The sequence below is a fragment of the Oncorhynchus nerka genome, unplaced genomic scaffold (genome assembly GCF_034236695.1).
Source record: "Oncorhynchus nerka isolate Pitt River unplaced genomic scaffold, Oner_Uvic_2.0 unplaced_scaffold_1573, whole genome shotgun sequence".
Taxonomy (NCBI): Eukaryota; Metazoa; Chordata; class Actinopteri; order Salmoniformes; family Salmonidae; genus Oncorhynchus; species Oncorhynchus nerka.
This window is the reverse complement of record NW_027039741.1, coordinates 45001-70932: the sequence shown is the minus strand read 5'-3', so window position 1 is coordinate 70932 and position 25932 is coordinate 45001. Positions and strand designations below refer to the sequence as shown.

The 25932-nt window shown below is 46.4% G+C and overlaps 1 protein-coding gene across 1 annotated transcript in view; it reads left to right on the top strand.

The window, feature by feature from the left end:
• The window catches only part of foxk1 (forkhead box K1), a 51150-nt gene that overhangs the window by 19967 nt on the left and 5251 nt on the right, over positions 1 to 25932 (top strand). The window contains exons 3-7 of the mRNA XM_065015243.1: positions 13708 to 13885; positions 13990 to 14136; positions 18885 to 19078; positions 20163 to 20329; positions 24631 to 24915. Of these exons, the coding sequence (XP_064871315.1) occupies positions 13708 to 13885; positions 13990 to 14136; positions 18885 to 19078; positions 20163 to 20329; positions 24631 to 24915 (971 nt within the window). The remainder of the gene's footprint in view (positions 1 to 13707; positions 13886 to 13989; positions 14137 to 18884; positions 19079 to 20162; positions 20330 to 24630; positions 24916 to 25932) is intronic.

Here is a 25932-nt window from a genome sequence, read left to right as displayed (position 1 = left end):
AGACAGCAGGAGGAGATGGTATCTAATACATGGGATCAGACAGCAGGAGGAGATGGTATCTAATACATGGGATCAGACAGCAGGAGGGAGATGGTATCTAATACATGGGATCAGACAGCAGGAGGAGATGGTATCTAATACATGGGATCAGACAGCAGGAGGAGATGGTATCTAATACATGGGATCAGACAGCAGGAGGAGATGGTATCTAATACATGGGATCAGACAGCAGGAGGAGATGGTATCTAATACATGGGATCAGACAGCAGGAGGAGATGGTATCTAATACATGGGATCAGACAGCAGGAGGAGATGGTATCTAATACATGGGATCAGACAGCAGGAGGAGATGGTATCTAATACATGGGATCAGACAGCAGGAGATGGTATCTAATACATGGGATCAGACAGCAGGAGGAGATGGTATCTAATACATGGGATCAGACAGCAGGAGGAGATGGTATCTAATACATGGGATCAGACAGCAGGAGGAGATGGTATCTAATACATGGGATCAGACAGCAGGAGGAGATGGTATCTAATACATGGGATCAGACAGCAGGAGGAGATGGTATCTAATACATGGGATCAGACAGCAGGAGGAGATGGTATCTAATACATGGGATCAGACAGCAGGAGGAGATGGTATCTAATACATGGGATCAGACAGCAGGAGGAGATGGTATCTAATACATGGGATCAGACAGCAGGAGGAGATGGTATCTAATACATGGGATCAGACAGCAGGAGGAGATGGTATCTAATACATGGGATCAGACAGCAGGAGGAGATGGTATCTAATACATGGGATCAGACAGCAGGAGGAGATGGTATCTAATACATGGGATCAGACAGCAGGAGGAGATGGTATCTAATACATGGGATCAGACAGCAGGAGGGATGGTCAGACATCAGACAGGAGATGGTATCTAATACATGGGATCAGACAGCAGGAGGAGATGGTATCTAATACATGGGATCAGACAGCAGGAGGAGGAGATGGTATCTAATACATGGGATCAGACAGCAGGAGGAGATGGTATCTAATACATGGGATCAGACAGCAGGAGTATCTAATACATGGGATCAGACAGGAGGAGATGGTATCTAATACATGGGATCAGACAGCAGGAGAGATGGTATCTAATACATGGGATCAGACAGCAGGAGGAGGGATCTAATACATGGGATCAGGAGAGGAGATGGTATCTAATACATGGGATCAGACAGCAGGAGGAGATGGTATCTAATACATGGGATCAGACAGCAGGAGGAGATGGTATCTAATACATGGGATCAGACAGCAGGAGGAGATGGTATCTAATACATGGGATCAGACAGCAGGAGGAGATGGTATCTAATACATGGGATCAGACAGCAGGAGGAGATGGTATCTAATACATGGGATCAGACAGCAGGAGGAGATGGTATCTATCTCAGACAGCAGGAGGAGATGGTATCATGGGATCAGACAGCAGGAGGAGGAGATGGTATCTAATACATGGGGTCAGACAGCAGGAGGAGGAGATGGTATCTAATACATGGGATCAGACAGCAGGAGATGGTATCTAATACATGGGATCAGACAGCAGGAGGAGATGGTATCTAATACATGGGATCAGACAGCAGGAGGAGATGGTATCTAATACATGGGATCAGACATGAGGATCTAATACATGGGATCAGACAGCAGGAGGCGATGGTATCTAATACATGGGGTCAGACAGCAGGAGGAGATGGTATCTAATACATGGGGTCAGACAGCAGGAGGAGATGGTATCTAATACATGGGATCAGACAGCAGGAGGAGATGGTATCTAATACATGGGATCAGACAGCAGGAGGAGGAGATGGTATCTAATACATGGGGTCAGACAGCAGGAGGAGATGGTATCTAATACATGGGGTCAGACAGCAGGAGGGGAGATGGTATCTAATACATGGGGTCAGACAGCAGGAGGAGATGGTATCTAATACATGGGGTCAGACAGCAGGAGGAGATGGTATCTAATACATGGGGTCAGACAGCAGGAGGAGATGGTATCTAATACATGGGGTCAGACAGCAGGAGGAGATGGTATCTAATACATGGGATCAGACAGCAGGAGGAGATGGTATCTAATACATGGGATCAGACAGCAGGAGATGGTATCTAATACATGGGATCAGACAGCAGGAGATGGTATCTAATACATGGGATCAGACAGCAGCAGGAGGAGATGGTATCTAATACATGGGGTCAGACAGCAGGAGGAGATGGTATCTAATACATGGAATCAGACAGCAGGAGGAGATGGTATCTAATACATGGGATCAGACAGCAGGAGGAGATGGTATCTAATACATGGGATCAGACAGCAGCAGGAGATGGTATCTAATACATGGGATCAGACAGCAGGAGATGGTATCTAATACATGGGATCAGACAGCAGGAGGAGATGGTATCTAATACATGGGATCAGACAGCAGGAGATGGTATCTAATACATGGGATCAGACAGCAGGAGATGGTATCTAATACATGGGATCAGAGAGCAGGAGGAGGAGATGGTATCTAATACATGGGATCAGACAGCAGGAGATGGTATCTAATACATGGGATCAGACAGCAGGAGGAGATGGTATCTAATACATGGGGTCAGACAGCAGGAGGAGATGGTATCTAATACATGGGATCAGACAGCAGGAGGAGATGGTATCTAATACATGGGATCATACAGCAGGAGGAGATGGTATCTAATACATGGGATCAGACAGCAGGAGATGGTATCTAATACATGGGATCAGACAGCAGGAGGAGAGGGTATCTAATACATGGGATCAGACAGCAGGAGATGGTATCTAATACATGGGGTCAGACAGGAGGAGATGGTATCTAATACATGGGATCAGACAGCAGGAGGAGATGGTATCTAATACATGGGATCAGACAGCAGGAGGAGATGGTATCTAATACATGGGATCAGACAGCAGGAGATGGTATCTAATACATGGGATCAGACAGCAGGAGATGGTATCTAATACATGGGATCAGACAGGAGGAGGAGATGGTATCTAATACATGGGGTCTGACAGCAGGAGGAGATGGTATCTAATACATGGGGTCAGACAGCAGGAGGAGATGGTATCTAATACATGGGGTCAGACAGCAGGAGGAGATGGTATCTAATACATGGGGTCAGACAGCAGGAGGAGATGGTATCTAATACATGGGATCAGACAGCAGGAGGAGATGGTATCTAATACATGGGATCAGACAGCAGGAGGAGATGGTATCTAATACATGGGATCAGACAGCAGGAGGAGATTGTATCTAATACATGGGGTCAGACAGCAGCAGGAGGAGATGGTATCTAATACATGGGATCAGACAGCAGGAGGAGATGGTATCTAATACATGGGATCAGACAGCAGGAGATGGTATCTAATACATGGGATCAGACAGCAGGAGGAGATGGTATCTAATACATGGGGTCAGACAGCAGGAGATGGTATCTAATACATGGGATCAGACAGCAGGAGGAGATGGTATCTAATACATGGGGTCAGACAGCAGGAGGAGATGGTATCTAATACATGGGGTCAGACAGCAGGAGGAGATGGTATCTAAAACATGGGGTCAGACAGGAGGAGGAGATGGTATCTAATACATGGGATCAGACAGCAGGAGGAGATGGTATCTAATACATGGGATCAGACAGCAGGAGGAGATGGTATCTAATACATGGGATCAGACAGCAGGAGGAGATGGTATCTAATACATGGGATCAGACAGCAGGAGGAGATGGTATCTAATACATGGGATCAGACAGCAGGAGGAGATGGTATCTAATACATGGGATCAGACAGCAGGAGATGGTATCTAATACATGATAGTATGGTGGTGTTATTGGCTCGGTTATTTTAGTGGTGGTAGTATGGTGGTGTTATTGGCTCAGTGGTGAGGTTATTTTAGTGGTGATAGTATGGTGGTGTTATTGGCACAGTGGGAGGTTATTTTAGTGGTGATAGTATGGTGGTGTTATTGGCTCGGTTATTTTCGTGGTGATAGTATGGTGGTGTTATTAGTGGGATGGTATGGTGGTGTTATTGGCACAGTGGGAGGTTATTTTAGTGGTGACAGTATGGTGGTGAGGTTATTTTAGTGGTGATAGTATGGTGGTGTTATAGGTTATTTTCGTGGTGATAGTATGGTGGTGTTATTGGCTCAGTGGGAGGTTATTTTAGTGGTGATAGTATGGTGGTGTTATTGGCACAGTGGGAGGTTATTTTAGTGGTGATAGTATGGTGGTGTTATTGGCTCAGTGGGAGGTTATTTTAGTGGTGATAGTATGGTGGTGTTATTGGCTCTGTTATTTTAGTGGTGATAGTATGGTGGTGTTATTGGCACAGTGGGAGGTTATTTTAGTGGTGATAGTATGGTGGTGTTATTGGCTCGGTTATTTTAGTGGTGATGGTATGGTGGTGTTATTGGCACAGTGGTGAGGTTATTTTAGTGGTGATAGTATGGTGGTGTTATTGGCTCAGTGGGAGGTTATTTTAGTGGTGGTAGTATGGTGGTGTTATTGGCTCGGTTATTTTAGTGGTGACAGTATGGTGGTGTTATTGGCACAGTGGGAGGTTATTTTAGTGGTGGTAGTATGGTGGTGTTATTGGACTGAGAGGTTATTTTAGTGGTGGTAGTATGGTGGTATTGGCACAGTGGGTTATTTTAGTGGTGGTAGTTATTGGCACAGTGGGAGGTTATTTTAGTGGTGGTGTTATTGGCACAGTGGGAGGTTATTTTAGTGGTGATAGTATGGTGGTGTTATTGGCTCGGTTATTTTAGTGGTGATAGTATGGTGGTGTTATTGGCACAGTGGTGAGGTTATTTTAATGGGTATGGTGGTGTTATTGGCACAGTGGTGAGGTTATTTAGTGTGGTATGGTGGTGTTATTGGCACAGTGGGAGGTTATTTTAGTGGTGATAGTATGGTGGTGTTATTGGCTCGGTTATTTTAGTGGTGATAGTATGGTGGTGTTATTGGCTCAGTGGGAGGTTATTTTAGTGGTGATAGTATGGTGGTGTTATTGGCTCGGTTATTTTAGTGGTGACAGTATGGTGGTGTTATTGGCTCAGTGGGAGGTTATTTTAATGTTGATGGTATGGTGGTGTTATTGGCACAGTGGGAGGTTATTTTAGTGGTGATAGTATGGTGGTGTTATTGACTCGGTTATTTTAGTGGTGATAGTATGGTGGTGTTATTGGCACAGTGGGAGGTTATTTTAGTGGTGGAGGTTATTTTAGTATGGTGGTGTTATTGGGTGGGAGGTTATTTTAGTGGTGGTATGGTGGTGTTATTGGGAGGTTATTTTAGTGGTGATAGTATGGTGGTGTTATTGGCAGTGGGAGGTTATTTTAGTGGTGGTAGTATGGTGGTGTTAGGTTATTTTAGTGGTGATAGTATGGTGGTGTTATTGGCTCGGTTATTTTAGTGGTGATAGTATGGTGGTGTTATTGGCACAGTGAGAGGTTATTTTAGTGGTGATAGTATGGTGGTGTTATTGGCTCAGTGGGAGGTTATTTTAGTGGTGATGGTATGGTGGTGTTATTGGCACAGTGTGAGGTTATTTTAGTGGTGATGGTATGGTGGTGTTATGGCACAGTGAGAGGTTATTTTAGTGGTGATAGTATGGTGGTGTTATTGGCTCTGTTATTTTAGTGGTGATAGTATGGTGGTGTTATTGGCTGTGATAGTATGGTGGTGTTATTGGCTCTGTTATTTTAGTGGTGATAGTATGGTGGTGTTATTGGCACAGTGGGAGGTTATTTTAGTGGTGATAGTATGGTGGTGTTATTGTGGGAGGTTATTTTAGTGGTGATGGTATGGTGGTGTTATTGGCACAGTGGTGAGGTTATTTTAGTGGTGATAGTATGGTGGTGTTATTGGCTCAGTGGGAGGTTATTTTAGTGGTGGTAGTATGGTGGTGTTATTGGCTCGGTTATTTTAGTGGTGACAGTATGGTGGTGTTATTGGCACAGTGGGAGGTTATTTTAGTGGTGGTAGTATGGTGGTGTTATTGACTCGGTTATTTTAGTGGTGATAGTATGGTGGTGTTATTGGCACAGTGGGAGGTTATTTTAGTGGTGATAGTATGGTGGTGTTATTGACTCGGTTATTTTAGTGGTGATAGTATGGTGGTGTTATTGGCACAGTGGTGAGGTTATTTTAATGGGTATGGTGGTGTTATTGGCACAGTGGTGAGGTTATTTTAGTGGGTATGGTGGTGTTATTGGCACAGTGGGAGGTTATTTTAGTGGTGATAGTATGGTGGTGTTATTGGCTCAGTGGGAGGTTATTTTAGTGGTGATAGTATGGTGGTGTTATTGGCTCAGTGGGAGGTTATTTTAGTGGTGATAGTATGGTGGTGTTATTGGCTCGGTTATTTTAGTGGTGACAGTATGGTGGTGTTATTGGCTCGGTTATTTTAGTGGTGATCGTATGGTGGTGTTATTGGCTCAGTGGGAGGTTATTTTAGTGGTGACAGTATGGTGGTGTTATTGGCTCAGTGGTGAGGTTATTTTAGTGGTGATAGTATGGTGGTGTTATTGGCTCAGTGGGAGGTTATTTTAGTGGTGATGGTATGGTGGTGTTATTGGCTCAGTGGGAGGTTATTTTAATGTTGATGGTATGGTGGTGTTATTGGCACAGTGGGAGGTTATTTTAGTGGTGATAGTATGGTGGTGTTATTGACTCGGTTATTTTAGTGGTGGTAGTATGGTGGTGTTATTGGCACAGTGGGAGGTTATTTTAGTGGTGGTAGTATGGTGGTGTTATTGGCTCAGTGGGAGGTTATTTTAGTGGTGATAGTATGGTGGTGTTATTGGCTCGGTTATTTTAGTGGTGATAGTATGGTGGTGTTATTGGCTCGGTTATTTTAGTGGTGATAGTATGGTGGTGTTATTGGCACAGTGAGAGGTTATTTTAGTGGTGATAGTATGGTGGTGTTATTGGCTCAGTGGGAGGTTATTTTAGTGGTGATGGTATGGTGGTGTTATTGGCACAGTGTGAGGTTATTTTAGTGGTGATGGTATGGTGGTGTTATTGGCACAGTGAGAGGTTATTTTAGTGGTGATAGTATGGTGGTGTTATTGGCTCTGTTATTTTAGTGGTGATAGTATGGTGGTGTTATTGGCTCTGTTATTTTAGTGGTGATAGTATGGTGGTGTTATTGGCACAGTGGGAGGTTATTTTAGTGGTGATAGTATGGTGGTGTTATTGGCTCGGTTATTTTAGTGGTGATGGTATGGTGGTGTTATTGGCACAGTGGTGAGGTTATTTTAGTGGTGATAGTATGGTGGTGTTATTGGCTCAGTGGGAGGTTATTTTAGTGGTGGTAGTATGGTGGTGTTATTGGCTCGGTTATTTTAGTGGTGACAGTATGGTGGTGTTATTGGCACAGTGGGAAGTTATTTTAGTGGTGGTAGTATGGTGGTGTTATTGGCACAGTGGGAGGTTATTTTAGTGGTGATAGTATGGTGGTGTTATTGACTCGGTTATTTTAGTGGTGATAGTATGGTGGTGTTATTGGCACAGTGGTGAGGTTATTTTAATGGGTATGGTGGTGTTATTGGCACAGTGGTGAGGTTATTTTAGTGGGTATGGTGGTGTTATTGGCACAGTGGGGGGTTATTTTAGTGGTGGTAGTATGGTGGTGTTATTGGCTCAGTGGGAGGTTATTTTAGTGGTGATGGTATGGTGGTGTTATTGGCACAGTGGGAGGTTATTTTAGTGGTGATAGTATGGTGGTGTTATTGGCACAGTGGTGAGGTTATTTTAGTGGGTATGGTGGTGTTATTGGCACAGTGGGAGGTTATTTTAGTGGCGATAGTATGGTGGTGTTATTGGCTCGGTTATTTTAGTGGTGATAGTATGGTGGTGTTATTGGCTCAGTGGGAGGTTATTTTAGTGGTGATAGTATGGTGGTGTTATTGGCTCGGTTATTTTAGTGGTGACAGTATGGTGGTGTTATTGGCTCAGTGGGAGGTTATTTTAATGTTGATGGTATGGTGGTGTTATTGGCACAGTGGGAGGTTATTTTAGTGGTGATAGTATGGTGGTGTTATTGACTCGGTTATTTTAGTGGTGGTAGTATGGTGGTGTTATTGGCACAGTGGGAGGTTATTTTAGTGGTGGTAGTATGGTGGTGTTATTGGCTCAGTGGGAGGTTATTTTAGTGGTGATAGTATGGTGGTGTTATTGGCTCGGTTATTTTAGTGGTGATAGTATGGTGGTGTTATTGGCTCGGTTATTTTAGTGGTGATAGTATGGTGGTGTTATTGGCACAGTGAGAGGTTATTTTAGTGGTGATAGTATGGTGGTGTTATTGGCTCAGTGGGAGGTTATTTTAGTGGTGATGGTATGGTGGTGTTATTGGCACAGTGTGAGGTTATTTTAGTGGTGATGGTATGGTGGTGTTATTGGCACAGTGAGAGGTTATTTTAGTGGTGATAGTATGGTGGTGTTATTGGCTCTGTTATTTTAGTGGTGATAGTATGGTGGTGTTATTGGCTCTGTTATTTTAGTGGTGATAGTATGGTGGTGTTATTGGCACAGTGGGAGGTTATTTTAGTGGTGATAGTATGGTGGTGTTATTGGCTCGGTTATTTTAGTGGTGATGGTATGGTGGTGTTATTGGCACAGTGGTGAGGTTATTTTAGTGGTGATAGTATGGTGGTGTTATTGGCTCAGTGGGAGGTTATTTTAGTGGTGGTAGTATGGTGGTGTTATTGGCTCGGTTATTTTAGTGGTGATAGTATGGTGGTGTTATTGGCACAGTGGTGAGGTTATTTTAATGGGTATGGTGGTGTTATTGGCACAGTGGTGAGGTTATTTTAGTGGGTATGGTGGTGTTATTGGCACAGTGGGGGGTTATTTTAGTGGTGGTAGTATGGTGGTGTTATTGGCTCAGTGGGAGGTTATTTTAGTGGTGATGGTATGGTGGTGTTATTGGCACAGTGGGAGGTTATTTTAGTGGTGATAGTATGGTGGTGTTATTGACTCGGTTATTTTAGTGGTGATAGTATGGTGGTGTTATTGGCTCAGTGGGAGGTTATTTTAGTGGTGGTAGTATGGTGGTGTTATTGACTCGGTTATTTTAGTGGCGGTAGTATGGTGGTGTTATTGGCACAGTGGGAGGTTATTTTAGTGGTGGTAGTATGGTGGTGTTATTGACTCGGTTATTTTAGTGGTGATAGTATGGTGGTGTTATTGGCTCAGTGGGAGGTTATTTTAGTGGTGATGGTATGGTGGTGTTATTGGCACAGTGGGAGGTTATTTTAGTGGTGATAGTATGGTGGTGTTATTGACTCGGTTATTTTAGTGGTGATAGTATGGTGGTGTTATTGGCACAGTGGTGAGGTTATTTTAATGGGTATGGTGGTGTTATTGGCACAGTGGTGAGGTTATTTTAGTGGGTATGGTGGTGTTATTGGCACAGTGGGGGGTTATTTTAGTGGTGGTAGTATGGTGGTGTTATTGGCTCAGTGGGAGGTTATTTTAGTGGTGATGGTATGGTGGTGTTATTGGCACAGTGGGAGGTTATTTTAGTGGTGATAGTATGGTGGTATTGACTCGGTTATTTTAGTGGTGGTAGTATGGTGGTGTTATTGGCACAGTGGGAGGTTATTTTAGTGGTGGTAGTATGGTGGTGTTATTGACTCGGTTATTTTAGTGGTGATAGTATGGTGGTGTTATTGGCTCAGTGGGAGGTTATTTTAGTGGTGATGGTATGGTGGTGTTATTGGCACAGTGGGAGGTTATTTTAGTGGCGATAGTATGGTGGTGTTATTGGCTCGGTTATTTTAGTGGTGACAGTATGGTGGTGTTATTGGCTCAGTGGTGAGGTTATTTTAGTGGTGATAGTATGGTGGTGTTATTGGCACAGTGGGGGGTTATTTTAGTGGTGGTAGTATGGTGGTGTTATTGGCTCAGTGGGAGGTTATTTTAGTGGTGATGGTATGGTGGTGTTATTGGCACAGTGGGAGGTTATTTTAGTGTTGATAGTATGGTGGTGTTATTGACTCGGTTATTTTAGTGGTGGTAGTATGGTGGTGTTATTGGCACACTGGTGAGGTTATTTTAGTGGTGGTAGAATGGTGGTGTTATTGGCACAGTGGGAGGTTATTTTAGTGGTGATAGTATGGTGGTGTTATTGACTCGGTTATTTTAGTGGTGATAGTATGGTGGTGTTATTGGCACACTGGTGAGGTTATTTTAGTGGTGATAGTATGGTGGTGTTATTGGCACAGTGGGAGGTTATTTTAGTGGTGGTAGTATGGTGGTGTTATTGGCACAGTGGGAGGTTATTTTAGTGGTGATAGTATGGTGGTGTTATTGGCAGTGGGAGGTTATTTTAGTGGTGATACAGTGGTGAGGTTATTTTAATGGGTATGGTGGTGTTATTGGCTCAGTGGGAGGTTATTTTAGTGGTGATAGTATGGTGGTGTTATTGGCTCGGTTATTTTAGTGGTGACAGTATGGTGGTGTTATTGGCTCAGTGGTGAGGTTATTTTAGTGGTGATAGTATGGTGGTGTTATTGGCACAGTGGGGGGTTATTTTAGTGGTGGTAGTATGGTGGTGTTATTGGCTCAGTGGGAGGTTATTTTAGTGGTGATGGTATGGTGGTGTTATTGGCACAGTGGGAGGTTATTTTAGTGGTGGTAGTATGGTGGTGTTATTGGCACAGTGGGAGGTTATTTTAGTGGTGATAGTATGGTGGTGTTATTGGCTCGGTTATTTTAGTGGTGATAGTATGGTGGTGTTATTGGCACAGTGGTGAGGTTATTTTAGTGGTGATAGTATGGTGGTCGCTCTGGATAAGAGCGTCTGCTAAATGACTTAAATGTAAATGTAAATGTGGTGTTATTGGCTCGGTTATTTTAGTGGTGATAGTATGGTGGTGTTATTGGCTCGGTTATTTTAGTGGTGACAGTATGGTGGTGTTATTGGCACAGTGGTGAGGTTATTTTAGTGGTGATAGTATGGTGGTGTTATTGGCTCGGTTATTTTAGTGGTGATAGTATGGTGGTGTTATTGGCTCAGTGGGAGGTTATTTTAGTAGGGGTAGTATGGTGGTGTTATTGGCTCGGTTATTTTAGTGGTGATGGTATGGTGGTGTTATTGGCACAGTGGGAGGTTATTTTAGTGGTGATAGTATGGTGGTGTTATTGGCTCAGTGGGAGGTTATTTTAGTGGTGGTAGTATGGTGGTGTTATTGGCTCGGTTATTTTAGTGGTGACAGTATGGTGGTGTTATTGGCACAGTGGGAGGTTATTTTAGTGGTGGTAGTATGGTGGTGTTATTGGCACACTGGTGAGGTTATTTTAGTGGTGATAGTATGGTGGTGTTATTGGCACAGTGGTGAGGTTATTTTAGTGGGTATGGTGGTGTTATTGGCACAGTGGGAGGTTATTTTAGTGGCGATAGTATGGTGGTGTTATTGGCTCGGTTATTTTAGTGGTGATAGTATGGTGGTGTTATTGGCACAGTGGGAGGTTATTTTAGTGGTGATGGTATGGTGGTGGTATTGTCACGGTGGGGGGTTATTTTAGTGGTGATAGTATGGTGGTGTTATTGGCTCAGTGGGAGGTTATTTTAGTGGTGATAGTATAGCTCTGTTATAGTAGTGATGGTGTCACCATGTGGTGATAGTATGGTGGTGTTATAGTAGTGTCACCATGAGGTGATAGTATGGTGGTGTTATAGTAGTGTCACCATGAGGTGATAGTATAGCTCTGTTATAGTAGTGTCACCATGTGGTGATAGTATGGTGGTGTTATAGTAGTGTCACCATGTGGTGATAGTATGGTGGTGTTATAGTAGTGTCACCATGTGGTGATAGTATGGTGGTGTTATAGTAGTGATGGTGTCACCATGTGGTGATAGTATGGTGGTGTTATAGTAGTGATGGTGTCACCATGTGGTGATAGTATAGCTCTGTTATAGTAGTGATGGTGTCACCATGAGGTGATAGTATGGTGGTGTTATAGTAGTGTCACCAAGTGGTGATGGTATAGCTCTGTTATAGTAGTGATGGTGTAACCATGTGGTGATAGTATGGTGCTGTTATAGTAGTGTCACCAAGTGGTGATAGTATGGTGGTGTTATAGTAGTGTCACCATGTGGTGATAGTATATCTCTGTTATAGTAGTGATGGTGTCACCATGAGGTGATAGTATGGTGGTGTTATAGTAGTGATGGTGTCACCATGTGGTGATTGTATGGTGGTGTTATAGTAGTGTCACCATGTGGTGATAGTATGGTGGTGTTATAGTAGTGTCACCATGTGGTGATAGTATGGTGGTGTTATAGTAGTGTCACCATGTGGTGATAGTATGGTGGTGTTATAGTAGTGTCACCATGTGGTGATAGTATGGTGGTGTTATAGTAGTGATGGTGTCACCATGTGGTGATAGTATGGTGGTGTTATAGTAGTGTCACCATGAGGTGATAGTATGGCTCTGTTATAGTAGTGATGGTGTCACCATGTGGTGATAGTATGGTGGTGTTATAGTAGTGTCACCATGTGGTGATAGTATGTGCTGGTGTGATATAGTAGTGTTATGTAGTGTCACCATGTGGTGAGTAGTATGGTGTCACCATGTTATAGTATGGTGTGGTGTCACCATGTGGTGATAGTATGGCTCTGTTATAGTAGTGATGGTGTCACCATGTGGTGATAGTATGGTGGTGTTATAGTAGTGATGGTGTCACCATGTGGTGATAGTATGGTGGTGTTATAGTAGTGATGGTGTCACCATGTGGTGATAGTATGGTGGTGTTATAGTAGTGTCACCATGAGGTGATAGTATGGTGGTGTTATAGTAGTGATGGTGTCACCATGTGGTGATAGTATGGTGGTGTTATAGTAGTGTCACCATGAGGTGATAGTATGGTGGTGTTATAGTAGTGATGGTGTCACCATGTGGTGATAGTATGGTGGTGTTATAGTAGTGTCACCATGTGGTGATAGTATGGTGGTGTTATAGTAGTGTCACCATGAGGTGATAGTATAGCTCTGTTATAGTAGTGATGGTGTCACCATGTGGTGATAGTATGGTGGTGTTATAGTAGTGATGGTGTCACCATGAGGTGATAGTATAGCTCTGTTATAGTAGTGATGGTGTCACCATGTGGTGATAGTATGGTGGTGTTATAGTAGTGTCACCATAGTATGGTGGTGTTATAGTAGTGTCACCATAGTATGGTGGTGTTGTCATATGGTGGGTTATGGTGACACCCAGGGGCCTCTTTCAGTGTTACAAACCACCAAGGTCCAAATAAATGAATCTTGAACACAGCGTAGGGGCCGGCGGCGCTCAGTAAACCAGTTGTTCCAGGTAATGGGTTTTTGTCAAATGTTCCGTGTCAATGGTTTAAAGTAGTCCTAGGATCGTATGGTTTGTTCAACTTTGAACTCGATGGTTTCTCCTTGACATACACTCATTTTTTTTAAACTTAAAAATGTATTCGCTATTCCGTTAGGTGGAGTTACCCTATTCTATTCTAGATCTTACTCGCTCTCTCCTCATCCTTCTCTCATCCTTCTCCCCTCTCATCTCCTCTCTCATCCTTCTCCCCTCTCATCCTTCTCATTCTCCTCTCCTTCTCATTCTCCTCTCCTTCTCATTCTCCTCTCCTTCTCCCCTCTCATCCTCCTCTCCAGTGTTCCTAACTCGTGCCCGGCCAGTCCAAGGGGTGCGGGGTCATCGGGTTATCGCTACGGACGCAACGTGACATCTGACCTCCAGCTGGCTGCGGAGTTCGCTGCCAAGGCTGTCTCCGAGCAACAGCGGGGCGTTGCCGAGCAACACGGAGAGTCCGGCGGCGGAGACAGCCCCAAGGTATACTTCACTCTGTGTGTGTGTGTGTGTGTGTGTGTGTGTGTGTGTGTGTGTGTGTGTGTGTGTGTGTATATATATTAACCCCTCTCTCCTGTCTTATCCAGGATGAATCTAAGCCTCCCTACTCGTACGCCCAGTTGATAGTCCAGGCCATCTCTTCAGCACCAGACCGACAGCTGACCCTGTCTGGAATCTACACACACATCACCAAACACTACCCCTACTATCGCACTGCAGACAAGGGCTGGCAGGTAACTAGACACATCACCTACCACTGCTACCAGGTAGCTAGACACATCACCTACCCCTACTACCAGGTAACTAGACACATCACCTACCCCTACTACCAGGTAACTAGACACATCACCTACCACTACTACCAGGTAACTAGACACATCACCTACCCCTACTACCAGGTAACTAGACACATCACCTACCACTACTACCAGGTAACTAGACACATCACCTACCCCTACTACCAGGTAACTAGACACATCACCTACCCCTACTACCAGGTAACTAGACACATCACCTACCCCTACCACTACTACCAGGTAACTAGACACATCACCTCCCCCTACTACCAGGTAACTAGACACATCACCTACCACTACCCCTACTACCAGGTAACTAGACACATCACCTACCCCTACTACCAGGTAACTAGACACATCACCTCCCCCTACTACCAGGTAACTAGACACATCACCTACCCCTACTACCAGGTAACTAGACACATCACCTACCACTACTACCAGGTAACTAGACACATCACCTACCACTACTACCAGGTAACTAGACACATCACCTACCACTACTACCAGGTAACTAGACACATCACCTACCCCTACCACTACCCCTACTACCAGGTAGCTAGACACATCACCTACCATTACCCCTACTACCAGGTAACTAGACACATCACCTACCCCTACTACCAGGTAACTAGACACATCACCTACCACTACCCCTACTACCAGGTAACTAGACACATCACCTACCCCTACTACCAGGTAACTAGACACATCACCTACCCCTACTACCAGGTAACTAGACACATCACCTACCACTACCCCTACTACCAGGTAACTAGACACATCACCTACCCCTACTACCAGGTAACTAGACACATCACCTACCCCTACCACTACCCCTACTACCAGGTAACTAGACACATCACCTACCCCTACTACCAGGTAACTAGACACATCACCTACCACTACCCCTACTACCAGGTAACTAGACACATCACCTACCACTACCCCTACTACCAGGTAACTAGACACATCACCTACCCCTACTACCAGGTAACTAGACACATCACCTACCACTACTACCAGGTAACTAGACACATCACCTACCCCTACTACCAGGTAACTAGACACATCACCTACCACTACTACCAGGTAACTAGACACATCACCTCCCCCTACTACCAGGTAACTAGACACATCACCTCCCCCTACTACCAGGTAACTAGACACATCACCTACCACTACTACCAGGTAACTAGACACATCACCTACCCCTACTACCAGGTAACTAGACACATCACCTACCACTACTACCAGGTAACTAGACACATCACCTCCCCCTACTACCAGGTAACTAGACACATCACCTCCCCCTACTACCAGGTAACTAGACACATCACCTACCACTACCCCTACTACCAGGTAACTAGACCCATCACCTACCCCTACTACCAGGTAACTAGACACATCACCTACCCCTACTACCAGGTAACTAGACACATCACCTACCACTACTACCAGGTAACTAGACACATCACCTACCACTACTACCAGGTAACTAGACACATCACCTACCACTACTACCAGGTAACTAGACACATCACCTACCACTACCACTACTACCAGGTAACTAGACACATCACCTACCACTACTACCAGGTAACTAGACACATCACCTACCCCTACTATCAGGTAACTAGACACATCACCTACCACTACCCCTACTACCAGGTAACTAGACACATCACCTACCCCTACTACCAGGTAACTAGACACATCACCTACCCCTACTACCAGGTAACTAGACACATCACCTACCCCTACTACCAGGTAACTAGACACATCACCTACCACTACCCCTACTACCAGGTAACTAGACACGTCACCTACCCCTACTACCAGGTAACTAGACACATCACCTACCACTACCCCTACTACCAGGTAACTAGACACATCACCTACGCCTACTACCAGGTAACTAGACACATCACCTACCCCTACTACCAGGTAACTAGACACATCACCACTACCCCTACTACCAGGTAACTAGACACGTCACCTACCCCTACTACCAGGTAACTAGACACATCACCTACCACTACCCCTACTACCAGGTAACTAGACACATCACCTACCACTACTACCAGGTAACTAGACACATCACCTACCCCTACTACCAGGTAACTAGACACATCACCTACCACTACCCTACTACCAGGTAACTAGACACATCACCTACCCCTACTACCAGGTAGCTAGACACATCACCTACCACTACCACTACTACCAGGTAGCTAGACACATCACCTACCCCTACTACCAGGTAACTAGACACATCACCTACCCCTACCACTACCCCTACTACCAGGTAACTAGACACATCACCTACCCCTACTACCAGGTAACTAGACACATCACCTACCACTACCCCTACTACCAGGTAGCTAGACACATCACCTCCCCCTACTACCAGGTAACTAGACACATCACCTACCACTACTACCAGGTAGCTAGACACATCACCTACCACTACTACCAGGTAGCTAGACACATCACCTACCACTACTACCAGGTAACTAGACACATCACCTACCACTACCCCTACTACCAGGTAGCTAGACACATCACCTCCCCCTACTACCAGGTAACTAGACACATCACCTACCCCTACTACCAGGTAGCTAGACACATCACCTACCACTACTACCAGGTAGCTAGACACATCACCTACCACTACTACCAGGTAACTAGACACATCACACACACTCACCTACCACTACTACCAGGTAACTAGACACATCACACTACTACCAGGTAACTAGACACATCACCTACCCCTACTACCAGGTAACTAGACACATCACCTACCCCTACTACCAGGTAACTAGACATCATCACCACTACCCCTACTACCAGGTAACTAGACACATCACCTACCACTACTACCAGGTAACTAGACACATCACCTACCACTACCCCTACTACCAGGTAACTAGACACATCACCTACCACTACCCCTACTACCAGGTAACTAGACACATCACCTACCCCTACTACCAGGTAACTAGACACATCACCTACCCCTACTACCAGGTAACTAGACACATCACCTACCACTACTACCAGGTAACTAGACACATCACCTACCCCTACTACCAGGTAACTAGACACATCACCTCCCACTACCCCTACTACCAGGTAACTGGACACATCACCTACCACTACCCCTACTACCAGGTAACTAGACACATCACCTCCCCCTACTACCAGGTAACTAGACACATCACCTCCCCCTACTACCAGGTAACTAGACACATCACCTCCCCCTACTACCAGGTAACTAGACACATCACCTACCACTACCCCTACTACCAGGTAACTAGACACATCACCTACCACTACCCCTACTACCAGGTAACTAGACACATCACCTACCACTACTACCAGGTAACTAGACACATCACCTCCCCCTACTACCAGGTAACTAGACACATCACCTCCCCCTACTACCAGGTAACTAGACACATCACCTCCCCCTACTACCAGGTAACTAGACACATCACCTCCCCTACTACCAGGTAACTAGACACATCACTAGACACATCACCACTACTACCAGGTAACTAGACACATCACCTCCCCCTACTACCAGGTAACTAGACACATCACCTACCACTACCCCTACTACCAGGTAACTAGACACATCACCTACCCCTACTACCAGGTAACTAGACACATCACCTACCCCTACTACCAGGTAACTAGACACATCACCTACCACTACTACCAGGTAACTAGACACATCACCTACCCCTACTACCAGGTAACTAGACACATCACCTACCACTACCCCTACTACCAGGTAACTAGACACATCACCTACCCCTACTACCAGGTAACTAGACACATCACCTACCCCTACCACTACTACCAGGTAACTAGACACATCACCTACCACTACTACCAGGTAACTAGACACATCACCTACCCCTACTACCAGGTAACTAGACACATCACCTCCCCCTACTACCAGGTAACTAGACACATCACCTACCCCTACTACCAGGTAACTAGACACATCACCTACCACTACCCCTACTACCAGGTAACTAGACACGTCACCTACCCCTACTACCAGGTAACTAGACACATCACCTCCCCCTACTACCAGGTAACTAGACACATCACCTACCACTACCCCTACTACCAGGTGACTAGACACATCACCTACCCCTACTACCAGGTAACTAGACACATCACCTACCCCTACTACCAGGTAACTAGACACATCACCTACCACTACCCCTACTACCAGGTAACTAGACACATCACCTACCACTACCCCTACTACCAGGTAACTAGACACATCACCTACCACTACTACCAGGTAACTAGACACATCACCTACCCCTACTACCAGGTAGCTAGACACATCACCTACCACTACCCTACTACCAGGTAACTAGACCCATCACCTACCACTACTACCAGGTAACTAGACACATCACCTACCACTACTACCAGGTAACTAGACACATCACCTACCACTACCCCTACTACCAGGTAGCTAGACACATCACCTACCACTACCCCTACTACCAGGTAACTAGACACATCACCTACCCCTACTACCAGGTAACTAGACACATCACCTACCACTACTACCAGGTAACTAGGTGTTTGATATAATGTTGTGTTCCCTCTCCGAAGTATCACCAACTCTCCTCCCCTTCCTCTGTTCCCAGAACTCGATCCGCCACAACCTGTCTCTGAACCGTTACTTCCTGAAGGTGGCTCGTAGCCAGGAGGAGCCTGGCAAAGGTAGTTTCTGGCGCGTGGACTCGGCCTCCGAGGGCAAGCTGGTGGAACAAGCCTTCAGGAAGAGACGACAGAGGGGCGTGGCCTGCTTCCGCACGCCGTTCGGACCGCTCTCGTCCAGGTACGACCCCTGAACCCTGACCTCTAGCTAATCCCTGACCTCTAGCTAATCCCTGACCTCTAGCTAATCCCTGATCTCTAGCTGACCTCTAGCTAATCCCTGATCTCTATCTGACCTCTAGCTAATCCCTGACCTCTAGCTAATCCCTGACCTCTAGCTGACCTCTAGCTAATACCTGACCTCTAGCTGACCTCTAGCTAATTCCTGACTTCTAGCTGACCTCTAGCTAATCAAGTTCGTGACGAGCAACTGTTAGTAGATCCAGGTGTGTTATAGTGCAGGGTTGTAGTAAAATCCTGCACACACAGTAGCTTCTCTTCAGACCCTCCACGATGTATTGACCTGTAAACCCTCAGATAAACAGTTATAATCTGTCTGTTTCTGCCTCTGTTTAACTCCCTTTGTCCTCTCTCTCTGTCCTCTCCTCTCTGTCCTCTCTCTCTGTCCTCTCTCTCTGTCCTCTCCTCTCTGTCCTCTCTCTCTGTCCTCTCTCTCTGTCCTCTCTCTCTGTCCTCTCCTCTCTGTCCTCTCTCTCTGTCCTCTCTCTCTGTCCTCTCTCTCTGTCCTCTCTCTCTGTCCTCTCTCTCTGTCCTCTCCTCTCTGTCTCTCTCTGTCCTCTCTCTCTGTCCTCTCTCTCTGTCCTCTCTCTCTGTCCTCTCTCTCTGTCCTCTCTCTCTGTCCTCTCTCTCTGTCCTCTCCTCTCTGTCAGTTAAACAGTTATAATCCTTCTTTCTATTTAACTCTCTCCCCTCTGTCCTCTCTCCTCTTCTTCTGCTTTCGTTTGATTGGATAGAACAAAGTAAGTCTCTCTCTCTCTCAGTAAGGTGTGATTGGATAGAACAAAGTAAGTCTCTCTCTCTCTCAGTAAGGTGTGATTGGATAGAACAAAGTAAGTCTCTCTCTCTCAGTAAGGTGTGATTGGATAGAACAAAGTAAGTCTCTCTCTCTCTCAGTAAGGTGTGTGTCTGAAACAATCCTGGAGTGTGTGTTCGCTCTCACCTTATGAAAAGTCCCATTCTCAGTCCCGCTGGGGGGGGTGTTGTGTTTGCAGTGTGTTAATGCCCTAACCATTCCCCCTCTCTAGGAGTGCCCCAGCCTCCCCCACCCACCAGGGTCTTCTCTCCCCTCCCTCCAGTGGTCTTCAGACCCCAGAGTGTCTCTCTAGAGAGGGATCTCCGCTGTCTCACCACCACGACCTCGCTCACAAACTGGCCTCCGTACCAGAGTACAGATATACACAGAGCGCCCCAGGTAGGGACACATCTACACCATAACCTGTCCTCCTCACTAGATACAGAGCTCCCCAGGTAGGGACACATCTACACCATAACCTGTCCTCCTCACTAGATACAGAGCGCCCCAGGTAGGGACACATCTACACCATAACCTGTCCTCCTCACTAGATACAGAGCTCCCCAGGTAGGGACACATCTACACCATAACCTGTCCTCACTAGATACAGAGCTCCCCAGGTAGGGACACATCTACACCATAACCTGTCCTCCTCACTAGATACAGAGCTCCCCAGGTAGGGACACTCTACACCTAACCTGTCTCCTCTAGATACAGAGCTCCCCAGGTAGGGACACATCTGATTGGATAGAACAAGCTCCCCAGGTAGGGACACATCTACACCATAACCTGTCCCTCACAGTACAGAGCTGTGATTGTCCTCACTAGAACAAAGTAAGTCTACACCATAACCTGTCCTCTCACTAGATGCAGTGTGATCCCCAGGTAGGGAACAAAGTAAGTCCTCCTCTAGATACAGAGCTCCCCAGGTAGGGACACATCTGATTGTCCTCATAGAACAGAAGGTAGGGACACATCTCACCATAACCTGTCCTCACTAGATACAGAGCTCCCCAGGTAGGGACACATCTACACCATAACCTGTCCTCCTCAGTAAGGCTGTAGGGATTGGATAAGTCCTCACAAGAGCTCCCCAAGCACATCTACACCATAACCTGTCTCCTCACAGATACAGAGCTGTGATTGGTAGGGACACAACACCATAAGTCCTCCTCTCTAGATACAGAGCTCCCCAGGTAGGGACACAACACCATAACCTGTCCTCCTCACTAGATACAGAGCTGTAGGGACACATCTACACCATAACCTGTCCTCACTAGATACAGAGCTCCCAGGTAGGGACACATCTACACCATAACCTGTCCTCACTAGATACAGAACTACCCAGGTAGGGACACATCTACACCATAACCTGTCCTGATTAGATAGAGCTCCCCAGGTAGGGACACATCTACACCATAACCTGTCCTCCTGATTGGATAGACCCAGGTAGTCATCTACACCATAGTGTCCTCACTAGATACAGAGCTTGGTAGGGACACACCATAACCTGTCCTCTCACTAAGGTGTGATTGGATAGGGACACATCTACACCATAACCTGTCCTCCTCACTAAGCTCCCCAGGTAGGGACACATCTACACCATAACCTCCTCACTAGATACAGGGCTCCCCAGGTAGGGACACATCTACACCATAACCTGTCCTCCTCACTAGTAGAGCTGTGATTGGACACATCTACACCATAATGTCCTCACACAGAGCTCCCCAGGTAGGGACACATCTACACCCATATACCTGTCATCTACACCATAACCTCTAGATACAGACCTCCCCAGGTAGGGATTGGACTAGAACAGAGCTCCCCAGGTAGGGACACATCTACACCATAACCTGTCCTCACAGATACAGAGTGTGATTGGACACATCTACACCATAACCTGTCCCCACTAGAAAGAGCTCCCCAGGTAGGGACACATCTCATAACCTGTCCTCACTAGATACAGGTCCCCAGGTAGGGACACATTGGATAGAACAAAGTAACATCTACACCATAACCTGTCCTCCTCACTAGAGAGCTGTGTGTCCTCACTAGAACAAGCTCCCCAGGTAGGGACACATCTACACCATAACCTCCTCCTCCTCAGCTCCCCTAGATACAAAGCTCCCCAGGTAGGGGACACATCTACACCATAACCTGTCCTCACTAGATACAGAGCTCCCCATAACCTACACCATAACCTGTCCTCCTCACTAGATACAGAGCTCCCCAGGTAGGGACACATCTACACCATAACCTGTCCTCCTCACTAGATACAGAGCTCCCCAGGTAGGGACACATCTACACCATAACCTTCCTCCTCACTAGATACAGAGCTCCCCAGGTAGGGACACATCTACACCATAACCTGTCCTCACTAGATACAGAGCTCCCCAGGTAGGGACACATCTACACCATAACCTGTCCTCACTAGATACCTCCAGGTAGGGACACATCTACACCATAACCTGTCCCTCACTAGATACAGAGCTCCCCAGGTAGGGACACATCTACACCCACCTGTCTCCCACTCAGATACAGAGCTCCCCAGGTAGGGACACATCTACACCATAACCTGTCCTCCTCCTAGATACAGAGCTCCCCAGGTAGGGACACATCTACACCATAACCTGTCCTCACTAGATACAGAGCTCCCCAGGTAGGGACACATCTACACCATAACCTGTCCTCCTCACTAGATACAGAGCTCCCCAGGTAGGGACACATCACCACCTGTCCTCACTACAGGGCTCCCCACACATCTAACCATAACCTGTCCTCCTCACTAGATACAGAGCTCCCCAGGTAGGGACACATCTACACCATAACCTGTCCTCCTCACTAGATACAGAGCTCCCCAGGTAGGGACACATCTACACCATAACCTGTCCTCCTCACTAGAGGTAGGGACACATCTACACCATAACCTGCTCCAGAGCTCCCCAGGTAGGGACACATCTACACCATAACCTGTCCTCCTCACTAGATACAGAGCTCCCCAGGTAGGGACACATCTACACCATAACCTGTCCTCACTAGATACAGAGCTCCCCAGGTAGGGACACATCTACACCATAACCTGTCCTCCTCACTAGATACAGAGCTCCCCAGGTAGGGACACATCTACACCATAACCTGTCCTCCTCACTAGATACAGAGCTCCCCAGGTAGGGACACATCTACACCATAACCTGTCCTCCTCACTAGATACAGAGCTCCCCAGGTAGGGACACATCTACACCATAACCTGTCCTCCTCACTAGATACAGAGGGACACATCTACACCATAACCTCCCCAGGTAGGGACACATCTACACCATAACCTGTCCTCACTAGATACAGAGCTCCCCAGGTAGGGACACATCTACACCATAACCTGTCCTCCTCACTAGATACAGAGCTCCCCAGGTAGGGACACATCTACACCATAACCTGTCCTCCTCACTAGATACAGAGCTCCCCAGGTAGGGACACATCTACACCATAACCTGTCCTCCTCACTAGATACAGAGCTCCCCAGGTAGGGACACATCTACACCATAACCTGTCCTCACTAGATACAGAGCTCCCCAGGTAGGGACACATCTACACCATAACCTGTCCTCCTCACTAGATACAGAGCTCCCCAGGTAGGGACACATCTACACCATAACCTGTCCTCACTAGATACAGGGCTCCCCAGGTAGGGACACATCTACACCATAACCTGTCCTCCTCACTAGATACAGAGCTCCCCAGGTAGGGACACATCTACACCATAACCTGTCCTCACTAGATACAGAGCTCCCCAGGTAGGGACACATCTACACCATAACCTGTCCTCCTCACTAGATACAGAGCTCCCCAGGTAGGGACACATCTACACCATAACCTGTCCTCCTCACTAGATACAGAGCTCCCCAGGTAGGGACACATCTACACCATAACCTGTCCTCCTCACTAGATACAGAGCTCCCCAGGTAGGGACACATCTACACCATAACCTGTCCTCACTAGATACAGAGCTCCCCAGGTAGGGACACATCTACACCATAACCTGTCCTCCTCACTAGATACAGAGCTCCCCAGGTAGGGACACATCTACACCATAACCTGTCCTCACTAGATACAGGGCTCCCCAGGTAGGGACACATCTACACCATAACCTGTCCTCCTCACTAGATACAGAGCTCCCCAGGTAGGGACACATCTACACCATAACCTGTCCTCACTAGATACAGAGCTCCCCAGGTAGGGACACATCTACACCATAACCTGTCCTCCTCACTAGATACAGAGCTCCCCAGGTAGGGACACATCTACACCATAACCTGTCCTCCTCACTAGATACAGACCTCCCCAGGTAGGGACACATCTACACCATAACCTGTCCTCCTCACTAGATACAGAGCGCCCCAGGTAGGGACACATCTACACCATAACCTGTCCTCACTAGATACAGAGCTCCCCAGGTAGGGACACATCTACACCATAACCTGTCCTCCTCACTAGATACAGAGCTCCCCAGGTAGGGACACATCTACACCATAACCTGTAGGGACACATCACCTAACCTGTCCTCACTAGATACAGAGCTCCCCAGGTAGGGACACATCTACACCATAACCTGTCCTCCTCACTAGACACAGAGCTCCCCAGGTAGGAAGGCCTCTACAGATGCTCAGACAACTAAAGACAGTGTTTGTGTTCCCCCCCCCCAGGTTCTCCAGTACATGGCCAGCCTGTGATCATGGCCGCCCCGCCCCACCCCCTGCCCTCGGGGATGGGTAAACCCCTGGCCTTGTTCTCAAGCCCCGGAGTCGCTGGGGGACAGACCCTCCACATGCTGCAGAGCCCACCCAACACCCTCACCATGCTCCGTCTGGTCACCACGGCTACGGCCTCCCACCCCCCAAACGGGTACATCCTCACCCCCGGCGGAGGCCAGAGTCGTGGTAATACCGGCGCTGGCCAGCAGGGAGCAGAGGGCACGGGCGAGCAGAGAGGTACGGCTAGATTGTGACCCCAATCCCAAATGAACCCTCCTAGACCCTACAATCTGAGAGGACTTGACCAGTGATTAGTTATATGGCAATAGTTCTACCTCGCCCTCTGATAGGCTAGGTAGAAATGGAACCATATTGCTTACACCAATCAAATCCTTTGAAATCTCCACGATGTATTGTGCTGAAGGTTTATAGGGTTCCTTATGGATCTGATGCTGTGTATAAATGGTCCCTTCTGGGAAAGTATTAGTAAAATTATTATATATTAGTAAAGCCCCCTTGACTTTTTCAACATTTTGTGTTACAGCCTTATTCTTTAAAAATAAATATATATATATTACAAAAATACTCAATCTACACACAATACCCCATAATGAGAAAGCAAAAAAATAATATTTTTTCACATTTGTGCAAATGTGAATATATATATATATCTGGTCTGAATACTGTATGTTCTACATATTTCTCACCCAAATCAAATTGTATTTGTCACATTCGCCGAATACAACAGGTGTAGTAGACCTTACGGTGACTAACAATGCAGTTTGAAGAAAAATAAGTGATTAAAAAAAAAGTAATTTCCAATATATTTCTCCCCCAGACATGAGGTGTGTCTGTCTGTCTGTGTGTGTCTGTGTGTCTGTCTGTGTCTGTCTGTGTGTAGTGTGTGTGTGTCTGTCTGTCTGTCTGTGTGTAGTGTGTGTGTCTGTCTGTCTGTGTCTGTGTGTGTGTGTGTCTGTCTGTGTGTGTAGTGTGTGTGTGTGTAGTGTGTGTGTGTCAGACAGACAGACAGACAGACTGTCTGTGTGTCTCTCTGTCTGTGTGTAGTGTGTGTGTGTGTGTCTGTCTGTCTGTCTGTGTGTAGTGTGTGTGTGTCTGTGTGTGTGTGTCTGTCTGTCTGTGTGTCTGTCTGTCTGTGTGTAGTGTGTGTGTGTCTGTCTGTGTGTCTGTCTGTCTGTGTGTGTGTCTGTCTGTCTGTGTGTAGTGTGTGTCTGTCTGTCTGTCTGTGTGTAGTGT